This window comes from Cebus imitator, unplaced genomic scaffold (assembly GCF_001604975.1).
Source record: "Cebus imitator isolate Cc_AM_T3 unplaced genomic scaffold, Cebus_imitator-1.0 Scaffold394, whole genome shotgun sequence".
Taxonomy (NCBI): domain Eukaryota; kingdom Metazoa; phylum Chordata; class Mammalia; order Primates; family Cebidae; genus Cebus; species Cebus imitator.
This window is the reverse complement of record NW_016107709.1, coordinates 2016939-2035413: the sequence shown is the minus strand read 5'-3', so window position 1 is coordinate 2035413 and position 18475 is coordinate 2016939. Positions and strand designations below refer to the sequence as shown.

General features: G+C 38.8%; 1 protein-coding gene across 4 annotated transcripts in view; it reads right to left on the bottom strand.

The window, feature by feature from the left end:
- FRMD3 (FERM domain containing 3) overlaps positions 1-18475 on the bottom strand; it is a 293432-nt gene that overhangs the window by 2482 nt on the left and 272475 nt on the right. For 3 of the 4 annotated variants that reach the window (XM_017508559.2, XM_037731356.1, XM_037731357.1), the window contains one exon: positions 5352-9216. In XM_017508559.2, coding sequence (XP_017364048.1) covers positions 8618-9216 — 599 coding nt within the window. In that variant the 3' untranslated portion in view covers positions 5352-8617. Of the gene's footprint in view, positions 1-5351; positions 9217-18475 lie in introns of those variants that run through there. The other variant, XM_017508560.2, reaches the window with a different exon arrangement.

Below are 18475 nucleotides of genomic sequence, written 5' to 3'. Positions count from 1 at the left end.
GACTTGGCTATGCGGGCTCTCTTTTGGTTCCATATGAAGTTTAAGGTGTTTTTTTTCCAGTTCTGTGAAGAAGGTCATTGGTAGCTTGATGGGGATAGCGTTGAATCTGTAAATTACTTTGGGCAGTATGGCCATTTTCACAATATTGATTCTTCCTAACCACGAGCATGGAATGTTTCACCATCTGTTTGTGTCCTCTCTTATTTCTTTGAGGAGTGGTTTGTATTTCTCCTTGAAAAGGTCCTTTACATTCCTTGTTAGGTGTATTCCTAGGTATTTTATTCTCTTTGTAGCAATTGTGAATGGCAGTTCATTCTTGATTTGGCTCTCTTTAAGTCTGTTGTTGATGTATAGGAATGCCTGTGATTTTTGCACATCGATTTTGTATCCTGAGACATTGCTGAAGTTGCTTATCAGTTTCAGGAGTCTTGTAAATATACAATCATGTCATCTGCAAATAGAGACAATTTGACTTCCTCCTTTCCTATTGAATACCCTTTATTTCTTTTTCTTTCCTGATTGCTCTGGCTAGAACTTCCAATACTATATTGAATAGCAGTGATGAGAGAGGGCATTCTTGTCTAGTGCCAGATTTAAAAAAGAATGTTTCCAGTTTTGCCTATTCAGTATATATTGGCTGTTGGTTTGTCCTAAGTAGCTTTTATTATTTTGAGATATGTTCCATCAATATCTAGTTTATTGAGGGTTTTTAGCATAAAGGGCTATTGAATTTTGTCAAAGGCCTTCTCTGCATCAATTGAGAAAATAATGTGGTTTTTGTCTTTGGTTCTGTTTATGTGCTGAATTATGTTTATAGACTTGCATATGCTGAACCAGGCTTGCATCCCTGTGATGAAGCCTACTTGATCATGGTGGATAAGCTTTTTGATGTGCTGTTGCAATCGGTTTGCCAGTATTTTATTGAAAATTTTTGCATCTATGTTCATCATAGATATTGGCCTGAAGTTTTCTTTTCTTGCTGAATCTCTGCCAGGTTTTGGTATCAGGATGATATTGGTCTTATAAAATGATTTGTGAAGTATTCCTTCATTTTGGATTGTTTGGAATAGTTTCAGAAGGAATGGTACCAGCTCTTCTTTGTATGTCTGGTAGAATTCGGCTGTGAACCCATCTGGACCTGCACCTTTTTTCGGTGATAGGCTCTTAATTGCTGCCTCAACCACTGCCCTTGTTATTGGTCTGTTCAGGGTTTTGACTTCTTCCTGGTTTAGGCTTGGGAGGATGCAAGTGTCCAGGAATTTATCTATTTCTTCCAGGTTTACTAGTTTATGTGCCTAGAGTTATAATAATCTCTGATGATGGTTTGTATTTCTGTGAAATCTGTAGTGATATCCGCTTTATCATTTTTATTGCATCTATTTGATTATTCTCTCTTTTCTTTTTTATTAATCTGGCTACTGGTCTGTGTTTTGTTGATCTTTTCGATAAACCAGCTCCTGGATTTATTGATTTTTTGAATGGATTTTCGTGTCTGTATATCCTTCAGTTCTGCTCTGATCTTAGTTATTTCTTGTCTTCTGCTAGGTTTTGAGTTTTTTTGATCTTGCTTCTTTAGCTCTTTCAATTTTGACAATAGGGTGTTGATTTTAGATCTTTCTTTGCTTCTCATGTGGGCATTTATTACTATATATTTTCCTCTAGACACTATAAATTTGTCCCAGAGATTCTGGTACATAGTGTGTTCATTCTCGTTGATTTCGAAGAACATCTTTATTTCTGCCTTATTTCATTGTTTATTCAGTCAACATTCAAGAGCCAGTTGTTCAGTTTCCATCAAGCTGTGCAGTTCTGAGTCAGTTTCTCAATTCTGAGTTCTAACTTGATGGCATTGTGGTCTGAGAGATTGTTTGTTATGATTTCTGTTCTTTTGCATTTGGTGAGGCATGATTTACTTCCAATTATGTGGTCAATTTTAGAGTAGGTGTGATGTGGTGCTGAGAAGAATGTATATTATGTGGATTTGGGGTGAAGAGTTCTGCAAATGTCTACTAGATTTGCTTGTTCCAGGTCAGAGTTCAAGTCCTGGATATGCTTGTTAATTTTCTGTCTCATTGATCTGTCTAATATTGACAATGGGGTGTTAAAGTCTCCCACTATTATTGTGTGGGAGTCTAAGTCTCTTTGTAAGTCATTAAGAACTTGCTTTATGTATCTGGGTGCTTCTGTATTGGGTGTGTATATATTTAGCTCTTCTTGTTGCATCGATCCTTTTACCATTATATAATGTCCTTTTTGTCTCTTTTGATCTTTGTTGCTTTAAAGTCTATTTTATCAGAGACGAGAATTGCAACTCCTGCTTTCTTTTGCTCTCCATTTGCTTGGTAAATCTTCCTCCATCCCTTTATTTTGAGCCTTTGTGTGTCCTTACATGTGAGATGGGTGTCCTGGCTACAGCACACCGATGGGTTTTGGCTTTTTGTCTAATTTGCCAGTCTGTGTCTTTTGATTGGGGCGTTTAGCCCATTTACATTTAGGGTTAATATTGTATGTGTGAATGTGATACTGCCATTTTGATGCTAGCTGGCCGTTTTGCTCGTTAGTTGATGCAGTTTCTTCATTGTGTCAATGTTCTTTACCATTTGGTATGTTTTTGGAGTGGCTGGTACTGGTTGTTCCTTTATATGTGTTAGAGCCTCTTTCAGGAGCTCTTGTAAAGCAGGCCTGGTAGTGATGAAATCTCTGAGTACTTGCTTGTTCGCAAAGGATTTTATTTTTCCTTCACTTATGAAGCTTAGTTTGGCTGGATATGGGATTCTGGGTTGAAAGTTCTTTTCTTTAAGGACGTTGAATATTGGCCCCCACTCTCTTCTGTCTTGTAGGGTTTCTGCTGAGAGATCTGCTGGGAGTCTGATGGGCTTCCCTTTGTGGGTAACCTGACCTTTATCTCTGGCTGCCCTTAGCATTTCATCCTTCATTTCAACCCTAGTGAATCTGATGATTATGTGCCTTGGGTTTGCTCTTCTTGAGGAATATCTTTGTGGTGTTCTCTGTGTTTCCTGCACTTGAATATTGTCCTGCCATGCTAGGTTGGGGAAGTTTTCCTGGATAATATCCTGAAGAGTATTTTCCAGCTTGGATTCATTCATTCTATCACATTCAGGTACACCCTACAAACGTAGATTAGTTCTTTTCACATTGTCCCATATTTCTTGGAAACTGTGTTCATTCCTTTTTACCCTTTTTTCTCTAATCTTCCTTCTCATTTTATTTCATTGAGCTTTGACCTCTGATATCCTTTCTTCTGCTTGTTCAATTCGGCTGTTGAAACTTGTGTATGCTTCATGAAGTTCTTGTGCTGTGTTTTTCAGCTCCATCAGTTCACTTATATTCCTCCCTAAGTTGTTTATTCTCGTTAGCATTTCATGAAATCTCTTTTCAATGTTCTTAGTTTCTTTGCATTGGGTTAGAACATGTTCTTTTAGCTCAGCAAAGTTTATTACCCACCTTCTGAAGCCTGTTTCTGTCAATTCATCACACTCATTCTCCATCCAGCCTTGTTCCCTTGCTGGTGAGGAGTTGTGATCCCTTGTAGGAGGAGAAGTGATCTGGTTGGGTGTTTTCATCTGTTTTGTGCTGGTTTCTTCCCATCTTTGTGGATTTATCCACCTGTCGTCTTTGTAGTTGTTGGCTTTCTGATTGGGTCTCTGAGTGGACGTCCAGTTTGTTGATGATGAAGCTATTCCTTTCTGTTTCTTAGTTTCCTTCTAACATTCAGGCCCCTCTGCTGTAGGACTCCTGAGGTCCACTTCAGGCCCTGCTTGCCTGGGGATCACCTGCAGCAGCTGCAGAACCATAATGGTTGCTGCCAGTTTCTTCCTCTGCTTTCTTTGTCCCAGAAGGATACCCACCCGATGTCAGGCTGAGCTCTCCTTTATGAGGTGACTCTTTGGATATATGGGGGTCAGGGAGCTGCTTGAGGAGACCGTCTGTCCTTTATAGGAGCTCAAGTGCTGAGCTGTGAGCTCCGTTTTTCATTCAGAGCTGCTGGCCAGGTATGTTTAAGTCTGCTGCAGCAGAACTCATAAATCCCTTTTTGTTTTTTCCCAGGTGCTCTGTCCTTAGGAGTTAGGGCTTTATTTATAAGTTTCTGTCATGCTGCTGCCTTTTTTCAGTGCTCCCCTGCCCAGTGAGGAGGCAGCCTAGTCACTGTCTGTCTGCAGAGGCTTTGCTGAGCTGCTGTGGGATCTGCCCAGCTGCTGTGTGAACTTTCCTGCAGTCCTTTTTATACGGGTATAGTTAGAGCTGCCTTGGTAATGGCGGCTCACCTCTGTAATGGTTGACTCTCTCTGTAATGGCAGACTGCCTTGGCAATGGCGGCCCTCCTCTGTAATGGTGGACTAACCCCGTAGTTGTGGACTGGCTCGGTTATGACAGACGCTCCTCCCCCACAGAGCTGGACCATCCCAGGTTCAGCTGTGGTTGCTGTGAAACTCTCAGTCCAGAGCGTTTCAGATTGCTGTTTCTTTGTGGGGTTGGGACCAGCCAAGTGTGATCACCTGGCTCACTGCCTCAGACCCCCCCCTTTTTTTTTTTCAGTTGAACAGGCGACTCTGTCTCCCAGGTGTTCCAGTCACCTGTTGAAAAGGTGCCAGGATCCGTGTGATTTCCTGTGCGGCGACCCACTGCGCAGGCTGAAACAGCCGCACTGAGATTCGTGGCGCTTTTTTGCCCGGGAATCTCCTGGCCTGGCTCCCTGTTTCAGTCCCCTTTTTTATCAGTTGAATGAGCCACTCTGTCTCTCAGGAGGTCCAATCACCAGCTAAAATGGTGCCTGGACCCATGTTTTTTGTGTGAAGATCCATGCACTGGCCAAAACAGCCATGCTGGCAACCCGTGGGGCTTCTCTGCCTGGGAATTTCCTCGTCTGTGGGCAATAAAAATCTGTCTGGAAATGCGGTGACCACTCACCCTCTGCACTTTCACTGGGAACTGCAATCCTGAGCTGCTCCTAATCGGCCATCTTCAACATATTAATTTCTAGCACTTTGAAATCCATGCTCCTGTCAGAATACCCCTCTTCTATTTTTTCTGTGCTTTTCTATTTCTCTGGTTAACTAACTTAATATCATGAATTAGATCAATGTTTCTTTTATGTTTGAGCACATTTCCAATGCTAGTATTCCTGCTTTGGGCCTGGATGACTTTTGCAATGGGTTAATCTAATCCATTACTTTGATTTTTTAAAAATACTATCACCATTATATGTTGACCTCATTTCATGATCCTAGAAGGAATCCTTTCATAGTTTCCTGAATATACAACCTTACTTTACAACTATACAACCTGACTATACAACTTTACTTTAAATAAAACTGAATGATTGCAAAAAATTTTACCCCAGAGTCTTTTTATTAGGGATTCCTGCTACCATATTAACATATAAAACAGTCTGGATGTTGACATAGAAATGCAAATTTCACTATACAAAGATAAGGCTCCAATCACAGTAACATGGCCCCCATATCTCTAGTATTTCAATGAAATGAACTCATTGTGAATTCACCCCGTTTTGTTTAGAAATATTAGGCAAACCACAAAATAAATTCCAAATACATAACATTTTACAATACTGTTCAAGCACAGACAAATACATACTTTACCTACATTGTTTTCATGATCCAACTTACATTAGCACTAAACGCAAGAATGTGTGTGTATATGTATTTGCCATATAAGTGTATGTGTATGTGTATATATATCCACAAATGAATATACAGTGGCATTCATGGAACATTTAACCCTTTCAGGCTGTGGGTATTACCCACCATAGTATCTGGGAGGGAAAAGAAACAATAATATGTCACAAATTATTCAATTGGGGCAAAATAAACACATTTATGAAGAACATATATGTTGTGTCCATTCAAAGACACACATATATACAGATTCATATATAAAAACACACATACCAATAATATGGAATATACATATACTCACACACTTGCACACTTGCTTTAAACTCTGTATCTCACTATATTATATACTGTCCGTCTCTGGAAGCAGTCTTTTCCTCATTCAATTCAGGCAACTGGTGACTATCTTCTAATACAACTTAAATGGATATTTCTAAAAGGCTCTAATTCTATGCCAAACAGATGGCATTTCAAGATTCCGGTTTAACTTTTGATGGCTGTTTAAATTCAGCAGACCCTATTCTGTCAGCTTCTTCACTTAAAAACATTTCTATTCAACAATGAAGTTTCCGCCTAAGAGAAAAGAGATATTAGCTGGAAATGTTAAAATAATATATTTATCACTCCTTAATATAAATCTGTATGTTTGGATTACATGTGATATTTATCCTATTTTTCAAGCATTTTACAATGGAAAATATATTATTTCCATAATTTAAAAAATACTATATATTTTTTGAAAGAGTGAGGGCCAGATGATTTGTCATAGTTAGAATGTCAGAGAAAATTATTATGATGCATGATCAGAAGGGGACTAATTTTGTGCAGACCACACTGAAGTTCCCTTATGTTAGAAAGGCTGACTTAGAAGTCTTATAAGAAAAGGAGAAAAATACAAATTTCAATTTCAAAGCTAGCCATCCGCAAGTTCCAAAATAAATTGTTGAGGGTTTCAGTCACAGAAAATATATTTCTATATCAGTATCAAATTTCAGGCAGTAAACAATCTTTATTGAAAAGCAAAATCACTGAAAGCACACGAAAAAGGAAACCCTTCAAACTTAATGGCAAATATGTACTGTCATTTGCTCAGCTTCAGGCTTCATGAACTGACTTTCAAAACTTATTTCCAAAATTAAATGTCCAATGAAGCATTCAGAGCTCCACTGAGTGAGTGGAACTGGAATGCCCAATTTAGAAATCATGCTAATGATAGGGTTGGAGGTCATTAGTTAGATTACAAGTGGGCCCTATATCTTTGTACATTAAGGCAGTGGAATGTTTTCAATCCACAGAGAAGCTGTATACTCCATGCCATAAGCTCTAGACTCTTTTCTTTCTCCCACATAACACAATATCAGTGGGTAGTCTGCATGAGAAGGCATCAGTATCTGGCTGATGGTGCAATGCTCTAATGTCTTTACTGATACGATTAAATCCTTTGATTAAATCCTTTCAATCGTAGATTTAATGGTATCAAGGAAGGTACTAGAGCATTGGTCCCCTCTACAGTCTGGTTAGGGAGTCATGTCACTACTTTACCCAGAATGAATTGGTATATCATCTGATGAGCCCTCTCCAGTTTCTCTACAGAAGTCAGATCTTAAAACAACGGGGAAAGGAAAGGAGTATAATGACCACCACAAAGCATGATCATGGACATGTATCAAAAAGCCATTCATTTTTTTCTCTCTCTCCCACACACACACACACACACACACACACACACACACACACACTCACATACAAGCACTATTTTGAAGTTTCTTCTATAGAATCACAACAAATGGCATAAGGAATCAAAATATTTACCTTAAAGTTACTCCACTTTTATTTCGATCCACTTAAGCATCTTCACGTTAACTCAGACAGCGAGTACACTGCCCTCCACATCATCGAACGCTGGCATCACCATCACTTTCATAAAATAGACCATTTGCCTGCCATTATTTACCTGCCAGCCTCACCAGAACTCTTTTTTGCCACTTTTCATTTCTCCAGTTCCTATCTGCTTTCACTCTTGGGTTAATGTACACTGATACGCAACTGACCGGCACATCTTTTAACTTTTTCCTTTAAAGTCTCACTTTCTTTTTAAAACATCTGCTTCCCCAGCCAAAATATATAGACAGAATATAAATGAAAATAACAAGTCCTCTTGTCTAAATACTTTGAAAAATGGACCACCCTGTGTCCACTTGATCCTCTCAGTTTCTACATCCTCCAGTTCCATCCTCTGTTTTAGCAGCTTACTCAATATAGTGTCTTTCTACCCATTTTCTATCTCCTATGCAGATCATAACAAATCATGGTATTGTTCAGCCAAAACATATTTTTTTAAAAACAAAGCCGAAACATTAAAAAATTTCTGATATACCTTTTGTGCATTAGTCTTACAATCTGTACATGTAAATAACTCCAGAAGGCTTTTTTTTTTTTTTTTTCTAAAAATTTACCAAAATAGTTTGAACACATAAAAATATTTTTAAAAAAACAAAACCAAAAACCCAGCATAAATTTAGTTGTATAGGCATTGGTTAGAGGACACTGTTTGCACTAAGGATTATATTCAACAACTTTCTCTTGGGTTTTTACGAAAATTCTGATTCTGAACCTTATAGCCTATAATAGTGCCAACTATCAGAGATGGGAAAATCTAATTCAGTCCAATGTATTATGTATAATGATATAATAGATAAAGGGTATGTCTATACTATAATGAAAAATAAACATATTTTTGGTTATTTAAAGACCATTTCCTAACCTGTAACTAAAATAACTGTATTTGATTTAAACTTATTTAAGTGCAGTGAATTATGGAAAGCTAACTTAAAGGTTTGAATAGTCAATTATGGGTAAGGAACAGCTGTTAGCCCCGTGACCCTTCAGAACCAGGCATTTACTGAAAAAAAAAAAAAATCACTAGCATTGAATATAGCCCTTAGTCATGTGAGAGATTAACTTCATGAGCAACCCAGCATGTAGAGGATGAGGTGGACTTTCCCAGCCACCCACTCCTTGAGGGGACAGTAGTATTCATAGTGAAACTGCTCAAACTCTGGTGTTTGGCGGATTTCGCATAAGAAGGAGAGATCAATACCTGACTCCAAAAGGAGGAGGAGCAGGGGAAATACAAAAAGCAGCAGTCCCAGGCCCACCACAAGGAGCCTGGAAAAACTCTTGACCAGTGGGTTCACCCGAATATGGCCAGTCAGAATGTCATAGCTCCATGACAAAGCACGGCGAGCCTCCTTCAGCTCCTCTTCTTCAGCAATCAAAAATGCATTTTCATCTACTTCCAGATCCTCAAATGAGTCTGTGTCTTCTCTTTCCAACTCAAGTCTGGATGGACAGTCAAAGAGCATGTCAATCTCATCGTCGTCCACAGGGGTGGGGAGCAGGCTGGCACTTGGGTTGTACACTAGTTCAGAGATGGTTAAGGGCTCTTCTTTTATTTTATCTTCCTCTTCACTAGGGGGATCTTCATACTCCCGGGCTGCCTTCACTGGGGAGCTGGAGATCAAGGGAGCAGAAATGTTGTCCTCTTTAGGCAATGGAACACCTGTAAAGAGACATTTTATTTTCTAAAAATTTCAGATTTTCCTACAAAAATCTGTAGGAAGAAACAGAAAAAGAAAACTAATGGCATTCAAGCAATCTATGAAATTATTTGGTGGTATCCTAACTTTTAACAAAGTCCTACTATAGTAAAAGATACTGTACCATAAGTTCAAAGGTGAACATGCTAATCGCAAACTAACCAACCAACACTTCTCAAATGGTTAGCAATATTTAAAACATTCAGGTGTGCAATTTTAATCTGCAAACCTCTAACGTTGTTCATGTTTGCAATAATAAAATGACAATAAATCACTATTATTATGAGCAGTGTTTTTTAGAGATCAATACTATCACCCAATATATTATAGTAAAACTACATAATCTGTCATTCAATGATAATCTACTTATTATTCTGCCTTCTAGTCTTCATTTTAGACAGAATTTTGTGTTCTAGTTTATATATGCAATCATATTGTATACCCAAGCTTAAATCTTAGTGCTTGCATTTAAAATTTTAACATAAACATTTTCTATGTTTAAACATATTCCCATTGGTACTATTTATAAAAGCTGCCAAATTTTTTATTTAGTTATGCAATAAATTAGTTGCCTATTGGCAAACATTTAGATTGCTTTGCAGTTGTAAAAAGAAAATGCCATAAGAGACATCTTTATACAGAAAGCTTCTTTTCCCCTCATTTCAGTTCGTTTGCTATAGACAGATGCTAGAAGGGAAACTGCTTAGTCAAAGGGTATGAACTTTTTTTATGTTTATTGAGAGAGATGTTTCTGAATGCCTCATTTTACTGATAGGAAATTGAGTCACCTATGACGGTCAGACCTAGGGCCAACTCTGCTAATTTTGAGTCTTAGGTTGATAGTGGGAAATACAGTTAGCAACAAAGAAGTGTCCTCCGGAATGGATCTATCATACAACCAAAATGGCAGCCAGGTGCATTAGGGAACGTAAACTAGCTTTTAATGAAGCTATTGTGTGATTTGTCTCTCTTCAAGGTGTGCAGGCATAAATTACTGGTTTCATCATTCAAAAATCAACAGATATTTCATGATAGCTCTAGTCTGATAGCACTGAGCAGTCCACATGAAAAATACCATAAAAATACAAGCAATATACAAAAGGTCAACAAGCACATGAAAGTATGCTCAACATCATTAATCATTAGGGAAATGCAAGTCAAAACAGCAATAAAATGCCACTTTATGCCTATTGAGATGGCAACAATTTTTTTTTGAGATGGAGTCTCCTTCTGTTGCCCAGGCTGGAGTGCAGGGATGTTATCTCAGCTCACTGCAACCTCCACCTCCCAGGTTCAAGTAATTCTCCTGCCTCAGCCTCCTGAGTAGCTGGGATTACAGGCATGCACCACCATGCCTGGCTAATTTTTGTATTTTTAATAGAGATGGGGTTTTACCATGTTGGTCAGGCTGGTCTTGAACTCCTGACCTTGTGATCCACCCACCTTGGCCTCCCAAAGTGCTGGGATTACAGGCATAAGCCACGATGCCTGGCCAACAATTTTTTTAAAAACTGAAAATAACAAGTGTTGGTGAGGATGTGAAGATATTAGAACCCTGCATTTGCCAGTAAAACTATACATGGTTGTGGCCATTGTGGGAAAAATAATTGATAGTTCCTCAAAAAATCAAATATAGAGTTACCAGATAACCCAGCAATACCATTCCCAGGTGCATACTCCAGAAATTTGAAAACATGTACTCAGAATGCTGGGACCCAAGAGGGCCAATTAGAGCAGCTGTGGTCTTTGTTGCTCATGGAGATGAATATAAAGGGGCAAGTAAATGCATCACTTTCAACTGAGATACCCAGGTTCTTGCATTAGGACTGACTGCATGAATAGCTCAACCCACAGACAGTAATAAAAAGCAGAATAGGGGGTGACAGCCCACGTGGAAGAGGCACAGAAGCAAAGGAACCCCCACCCCCAGCCAAGAAGTGGTAAGTGATTGTGTGACTCCACCCAGGAAACCATGCTTCTCCTCTGGACCTTTGCAACCTGTGGATCAGGTGATCCCCTGGTGAGTCCATGCAACCATGGCCTTGGGTTTGATATACAAAACTGTGTGGAATCTCGGCAGAGCAGCCACTCAGGCATCCACAGAGACCCAGGAGCTTTACATACTCTGGCCTCAGGATCCCTGGCAAGGCAGGAAATCCATCTGTACATATCCCTAGGAAGTGGGCTGAATCCAGGGAGCCAAGTAGCCTCATTCTCTGGTCCCCACTACCATGGCACCTCACAAGTTAAGACTTACTGGCTTGGAATCCCAGATAGTTAATGGCAGTAGGTTGGAGTCTGCTTAAAATGGCTCTAAGTACAGGGGGAAAGGGACGGTCACCATCTCTGCAGCATAGGTGACTTGGTTGCTCCAGCCTGCTGACTGTGGAGAACAGAGATCAGATGTGGAAGGGTACCCCACAATGCAGGACAGCTGCCTTCCAGATTGTGGCCAGACTGCTTCCTTAAGTGTGACCCCAATCCATTTCTCCTCACTTCATAGGACCTCCTTGTGGGGGCTTTAACCATTCTAGGCAGGATTCTACAAACTGAGCTTCGATCTCTCCCTGGGATGGAGTTCCCAGGGGGAGGGGCAGCCACTACTTCTGTGGTTTGGTCAACTCAGCTGTTCCAGCCTGCTTGCTTCGGAGAAGACAGGCAGTATGAATGAGAAAGGGGCCCTGCCAATGCAGCACACCTGCTCTACCAAAAAGCAGCCAGACTGCTTCTTTGGGTAGATCTGTGATCCCAGTCCTCCTGAGTGGAACCTCACAATGGGGGTTTCCAGCCACCTCATACAGGTGCATGAAGGCCAGCAACAAGTCGGTACCCCCCTGGAATGGAGCTTCCAGTAGAAGAAGCTGGCTGCCATCTTTGCTGTTTCATGGCCTTCGCTGGTGATACCTACAGGTACAGAAGAAACTAAGGCAACCGAAGTCTGAAGCACAGACCCAGCAAACTGCCGCAGCACTAGAGTAGAATAGCCCGAGTGTTAAAAGAAAAACAGACAAACAGAAAACAACAACATCAACAAAAAGGATGCCATGCAAACCTCATTCAAAGGTCACCACCTACAAAGATCGAAGGTAGACAAGCCCACAAAGATAAAAAAGAATCAGTGCAAAAACACTGAAAGCTGAAAAAGCCATAATACTTCTTGTCGTCCAAATGACCACAGCACTTCTCTAGCAAGGGCACAGAACTGGGCTGAGGCTGAGATGGATGAATTGACAGAAGTAGGCTTCAGAAGGTGGGTAATAATGAACATCACTGAGATAAAGGAGCATGTTCTAACCCAATGCAAAGAAGATAAGAATCATGATGAAACATTACAGGAACTGACAGCCAGAATGGCCAGCTTAGAGAGGAACATAATGGACCTGATAGAGCTGAAAACACAACACAAGGACTTCACAATGCAATCACAAGTATTGATAGCAGAACAGACCAAATTGAGAAAAGAATCTCAGAGCTTAACGACTATCTTTCTGAAATAAGACAGGCAGACAAGAATTGAGAAAAAAGAACTTTAAAAAATGAACAAAACCTCCAAGAAATACGGGATTATGTCAAGAGACTGAACCTATGCCTGAATCTGATTGAGGTACCTGAAAGAGACAGGGAAAATGGAACTAAGTTAGAAAATATACTTCAGGATATCATCCAGGAGAACTTTCCCAACCTAGCAAGACATGCCAACATTCAAATTCAGGAAATGCAGAGAACCCCAGTATGTTTCTCCACAAGAAGATCATCCCCAAGACATATAATCATCAGATTCTCCAAGTTTGTAATGAAAGAAAAAATGTTAAGGGCAGACAGAGAGAAAGGCCAGGTCACCCGTAAAGGGAAATCCATCAGACTAACAGCAGCTCAGCAGAAACCCTACAAGCAAGAAAAGATTGGGGGCCAATATTCAATATTCTTAAAGAAAGTAATTTCCAACCACGAATTTCATATCCGGCCAAACTAAGCTTCATAAGTAAAGGAAAAACAAGATTCTTTTCAGACAAGCAAATGTTAAGGGAATTTATCACCACAATACCAGCCATGCAAGAACTTGTGAAGGAAGTACTAAATATGGCAAGGATAAACCATTACCGGCCACTACAAAAACACACTGAAGTACACAGACCAGTGATACTATGCACCAATCACATAACAAGTCTGAAAAATACCCAGCTAGCATCATGACAGGATCAAATTCGCACACAACAATATTAACCCTAAATGTAAATGGGCTAAATGCCCCAAATAAAAGATGCTGAATGGCAAGCTGGGTAAAGAGCCAAGATTCATCAGTATGCTGTCTTCAAGAGATGCATCTCATGTGCAAAGACACATACACGCTCAAAATAAAGGGATGAAGGAAAATTTACCAAGCAAATGGAAAACAGAAAAAAAGCAGAGGTTGTAATCCTAGACTCTGACAAAACAAACTTTAAACCAACAAAGATCAAAAAAGACAAAGGAGGTCATTACATAATGATAAAGAGTTCAACAGGAAAAGATAACTATACTAAATACATATGCACCCAGTACAAGAACACCCAAATTCATACAGCAAGTGCTTGGAGACCTACAAAGGGACTTAGACTCTCACACAATAATAGTGGGAGACTTTAACACCCTATTGACAATATTAGACAGATCGTCAAGACAGAATATTAACAAAGATATTCAGGACCTGAACTCAGCTCTGGATCAAATGGACCTAGTAGATATCTACAGAACTCTCCACCCAAATGTTAAAAAGATACATTCTCATTGCCACATGACACTTATTCTAAAATTGATTGCATAATTGGAAGTAAAATATCCCCAGCAAATGCAAAAGAACTGAAATCAAAACAAACAGTCTCTCAGACCACAGTTCAATCAAATTAAAACTCAAGATTAGGAAATTCACTCAAAACCACATAACTACGTGGAAATTAACAACCTGCTTCTGAATGATTCTTGAGTAAATAATGAAAGTAACGCAGAAATCAAGAAGTTCTTTGAAACTAATGAAAACAAAGAGACAATGAACCAGAATCTCTGGGATGCAGCTAAAGCAGTATTAACAGGGAAATTTATGGCACTAAATTCCTACATCAAAAAGCTAGAAAGATCTCAAGTTAACAATCTAACATCTCAACTAAAAGAACTAAAGAACCAAGAGTAAACATACCCCAAAGCTAGCAGAAGACAAGAAATAACCAAGATCAGAGAAGAACTGAAGGAGATAGAGACACAAAAAGCCTTCAAAGAGTCAATAAATATAGAAGCTGAATTTTAGAAAAAAATTAATAGATAGACTGACCACTGGCTATACTAATAAGGAAGAAAAGATAGAAGAGTCAAATAAACACAATCTGAATTGGTAAAGGGGATATCACCACTCACCCAACAGAAATACAAACAACCATCAGAAAAATACTACAAACACCTCTATGCACATAAACTAGAAAATCTAGAAGAAATGGATAAATTCCTGGACACATACACCTTCCCAAGACTGAACCAGGAAGAAACTGAATCTCTGAATAGATCAATAATGGGTTCTGAAATTGAGGCAGTTATAAATATCCTACCAATTGAAAAAAGCCCAGAACAAGAAGGATTCAGAACTGAAACTGAATTCTGCCAGAGGTACAAATAAGAGCTGGTACCATTTCTACTGAAACCATTTCAAAAAGAGGAAAAGGAGGGACTTCTACGTAACTCATTTTATGAGGCCAGCATCATCCTGATACCAAAACCTGGCTGAGATACAACAAAAAAAGTAAACTTCAGGCCAATATCCTTGATAAATATTAATGCAAAAACCCTCAATAAAACACTGGCAAACTGAATCCAGTAGCAGATCAGAAGCTTATCTACCACAATCAAGTTGGTTTCATTTCCAGGATGCAAGGTTGGTTCAACATACATAAATCCATAAAAGTGATTGATCACATAAATAAAACTAATGACAAAAAACACATGATTATCTAAATAGATGCAGAAAAGGCTTTCAATATAATTCAACATCCCTTCATGTTAAAAACTCTTAATAAACTAGGTATTGAAGGAACATACCTCAAAATAATAAGAGCCATATATGACAAACCCACAGTCATTATCATATGAATAGGCAAAAGCTGGAAACATTCCCCCTGAAAACCAGCACAAGACAAAGATGCCCTCTTTCACCACTCCTACTTGACATAGTATTGGACATTCTGGCCAAGGCAATCAGGCAAGAGAAAGAAATAAAGGTATTCAAATATGAAGAGAGGAAGTCAAATTATGTTTACTTGCAGATATTTACTCCCCATCATCTCAGCCCCAAAGCTCCTTAAGCTAATAAGAACTTTCAGCAAAGTGTCAGGGTATTAAATCAATGTGCAAAAATAGCTAGCATTCCTATATACCAACAATGGGCAAGCAGAGAACCAAATTATGAATAAATTCCCATTAAAAATTGCTGCAAAAAGAATAAAATACCTTGGAATATAGATAACAAGGGAAGTAAAGGACCTCTTCAAGGAGAACTACAAACCACTGCTCAAAGAAATCGGAGCTAACACAAACAAATGGAAAAACATTCCATGCTCATGGATAGGAAGACTCAATTATTGTGAAAATGGCCATACTGTCCAAAGTAATTTAGAAATTCAAAACTATTCCCATTAAACTACTGTTGATATTCCTCACAGAATTAGAAAAAAAACTAGTTTAAAATTCATATGGAACCAAAAAAGAGCCCAAATAGCCAAGACAATCCTAAACAAAAAGAACAAAGCTGGAGGCATCATGCTGCCCAACTTCAAACTATACTACAAGGCTATAGTAACCAAAACAGCATAGTGATGGTATAAGAACAGACACATAGACCAATGAAACAGAATAGAGAACTCAGAAATAAAACTGCACACCTGCAACCACCTGATATTTGAAAAACTTGACAAAAACAAGCAATGAGGAAAGGACTCCCTATTTAATAAATGGTGCTGGAAGTGCTGGCTAGATATATGCAGAAAATTGAAGTTGGACCCCTGCCTTATACCATACACATAAAATTAACTCAAGATGGATTAAAGACTTAAATGTAAAACCCAAAACTATAAAAACCCTAGAAGAAAATCTAAGCAACACCATTCAGGACAGAGGCATGGGCAAAGATTTCATGATGAAAATGCCAAAAGCTATTTCAACAAAAGCAAAAATTGACAACTGGGATCTAATTAAACTAAAGAGCTTCTGCACAGTGAAAGAAACCATCATCAGTGTAAACATATAACCTACAAAATGGGTGAAAATTTTTGCAATCTATCCATCTGGCAAATGTCTAATATCCAGACTACAAGGAACTTAAATAAATTTACAAGAAAAAAACAACCCCATTAAAATGTGGGAAAAGGATATGAACAGATACTTCTCAAAAGAAGACATGCATGCGGCCAGCAAACACATGGAAAAAAAAAAAAACCAACACCACTGATGGTTGGAGAAATGCAAATCAAAATCACAATGAGATATGAGATATCTCACACCAGTCAGAATGGTTATGATTAAAAGGTGAAAAAATAACAGATGCTGGTGAGGTTGCAGAGAAAAAGAAGGGCTTTTACACTGTTGGTGTGAATGTAAATTAGTTCAACCATTGTGGAAGTCTACGTGGCTATTCCTCAAAGACCTAGAGGCAGAAATACCATTTGACCTGGCAATCCCATTACTGGGTATATATCCAGAGGAATATAAATCATTCTATAATAAAGATGCATTCATGCGTATGTTCACTGCAACACTATTCACAGTAGCAAAGACATGGACGCAAATGCAATGCCCATCAGTGGTAGGCTGGATAAAGAAAATGTGGTACATATACACCATGGAATACTATGCAGCCATATTAAAAAGGAATGAGATCATGCCCCTTTGCAGGGACATAAATGGAGTTTAAAGCCATTATCCTCAGCAAACTAAACAAAAAAACAGAAAACAAAGTAGCAGGAAAACCAAACATCGCATGTTCTCACTTATAAGTCAGAGCTGAATGATGAAAACACATGGACATATCAGGAGGAACAACACACACTGGGGCCTGTCAGCAGCGGGCTGGGGAGAAGGAGACATCAGGAATAATAGCTAATGGATGCTGAGCCATAGATGATGGGTTGATAGGTACAGCAAACCACCATGGCACACTTTTACCTATGTAACAAACCTGCACATCCTGCACATGTACTACTGAATTTAAAAGTTGAGGGGGGAAAAATCTTGAGTGCATACTGTAAAACTCAAACCTTGAAAGTATTTCGAAATTAAAATAGCTCCTTTTTATATTTTCTTCTTTTTATATTGCTGATTCTGCATAAATTAATCAAAACTAAACTTTTCTCTCTCTCTCTCAAAAAAAAAAGTCCAAAGATACCAAAATAATACATTAGTAAGACTGTCTACACTGCTTCACTAAATTTAATTCACTCCATTCAAGAAGCCTCCTGAATATATGCAGAAAGCTCAGTTGGTAAGTTTGATAATATTTTGCTTTAGAAGTGAAATGACAATGATTTGGGAAAAGGAAATTGCTATCAAATTTATATAATTATGCAGCCCAATTAAAATTAGATAATAGCTATCAAGTTTCTTCCCCATAGAAAACGCTCCATAATGTTAACTATTATTACCTTTTAGTATAGCAATATAAGTATGTTTTTATACCATTGTTGGCTTTTAATTTGAAGAAATACCATATAAAATGAAATTGCAATAATCAAAAGATATTGATGGAAAAGAGTGACCATTGATGACAGACAGAATGCCTGCCACGTACAGTCAATCAGGTTGCACATTGCTCACTCCCATCTGTACCACTCATTTACACCCCAATACAACAGCATGCCCTAAAGATATGCCAGGCATCACAGCACAACCTACTAGGCAGCTACTGATAGATGCTATTACTAGAAAAGCTGTTCTTCATCTCATTACTGAAGCAAAATATAGACCCTTTCAGTGCACAGCAAAATTAATTGTAACTTAAAATGGAATGAGCAGTGCTCACAGTTACATTCAGAAACCAGCCTCTCTGTTAACTCTGAGCATATTTGCAACAGAATCCAAATGCTACAGCGGAGGTTTCCAGCAGCTTGTATGTATACAAAACAGCTAAAGAGCTTGGCTAACAGCCCTTGTCTAGTTTGCCTGTGGGTGGTGATCTCTATGATGGAGGCAATGCAATACTGGGTGTCA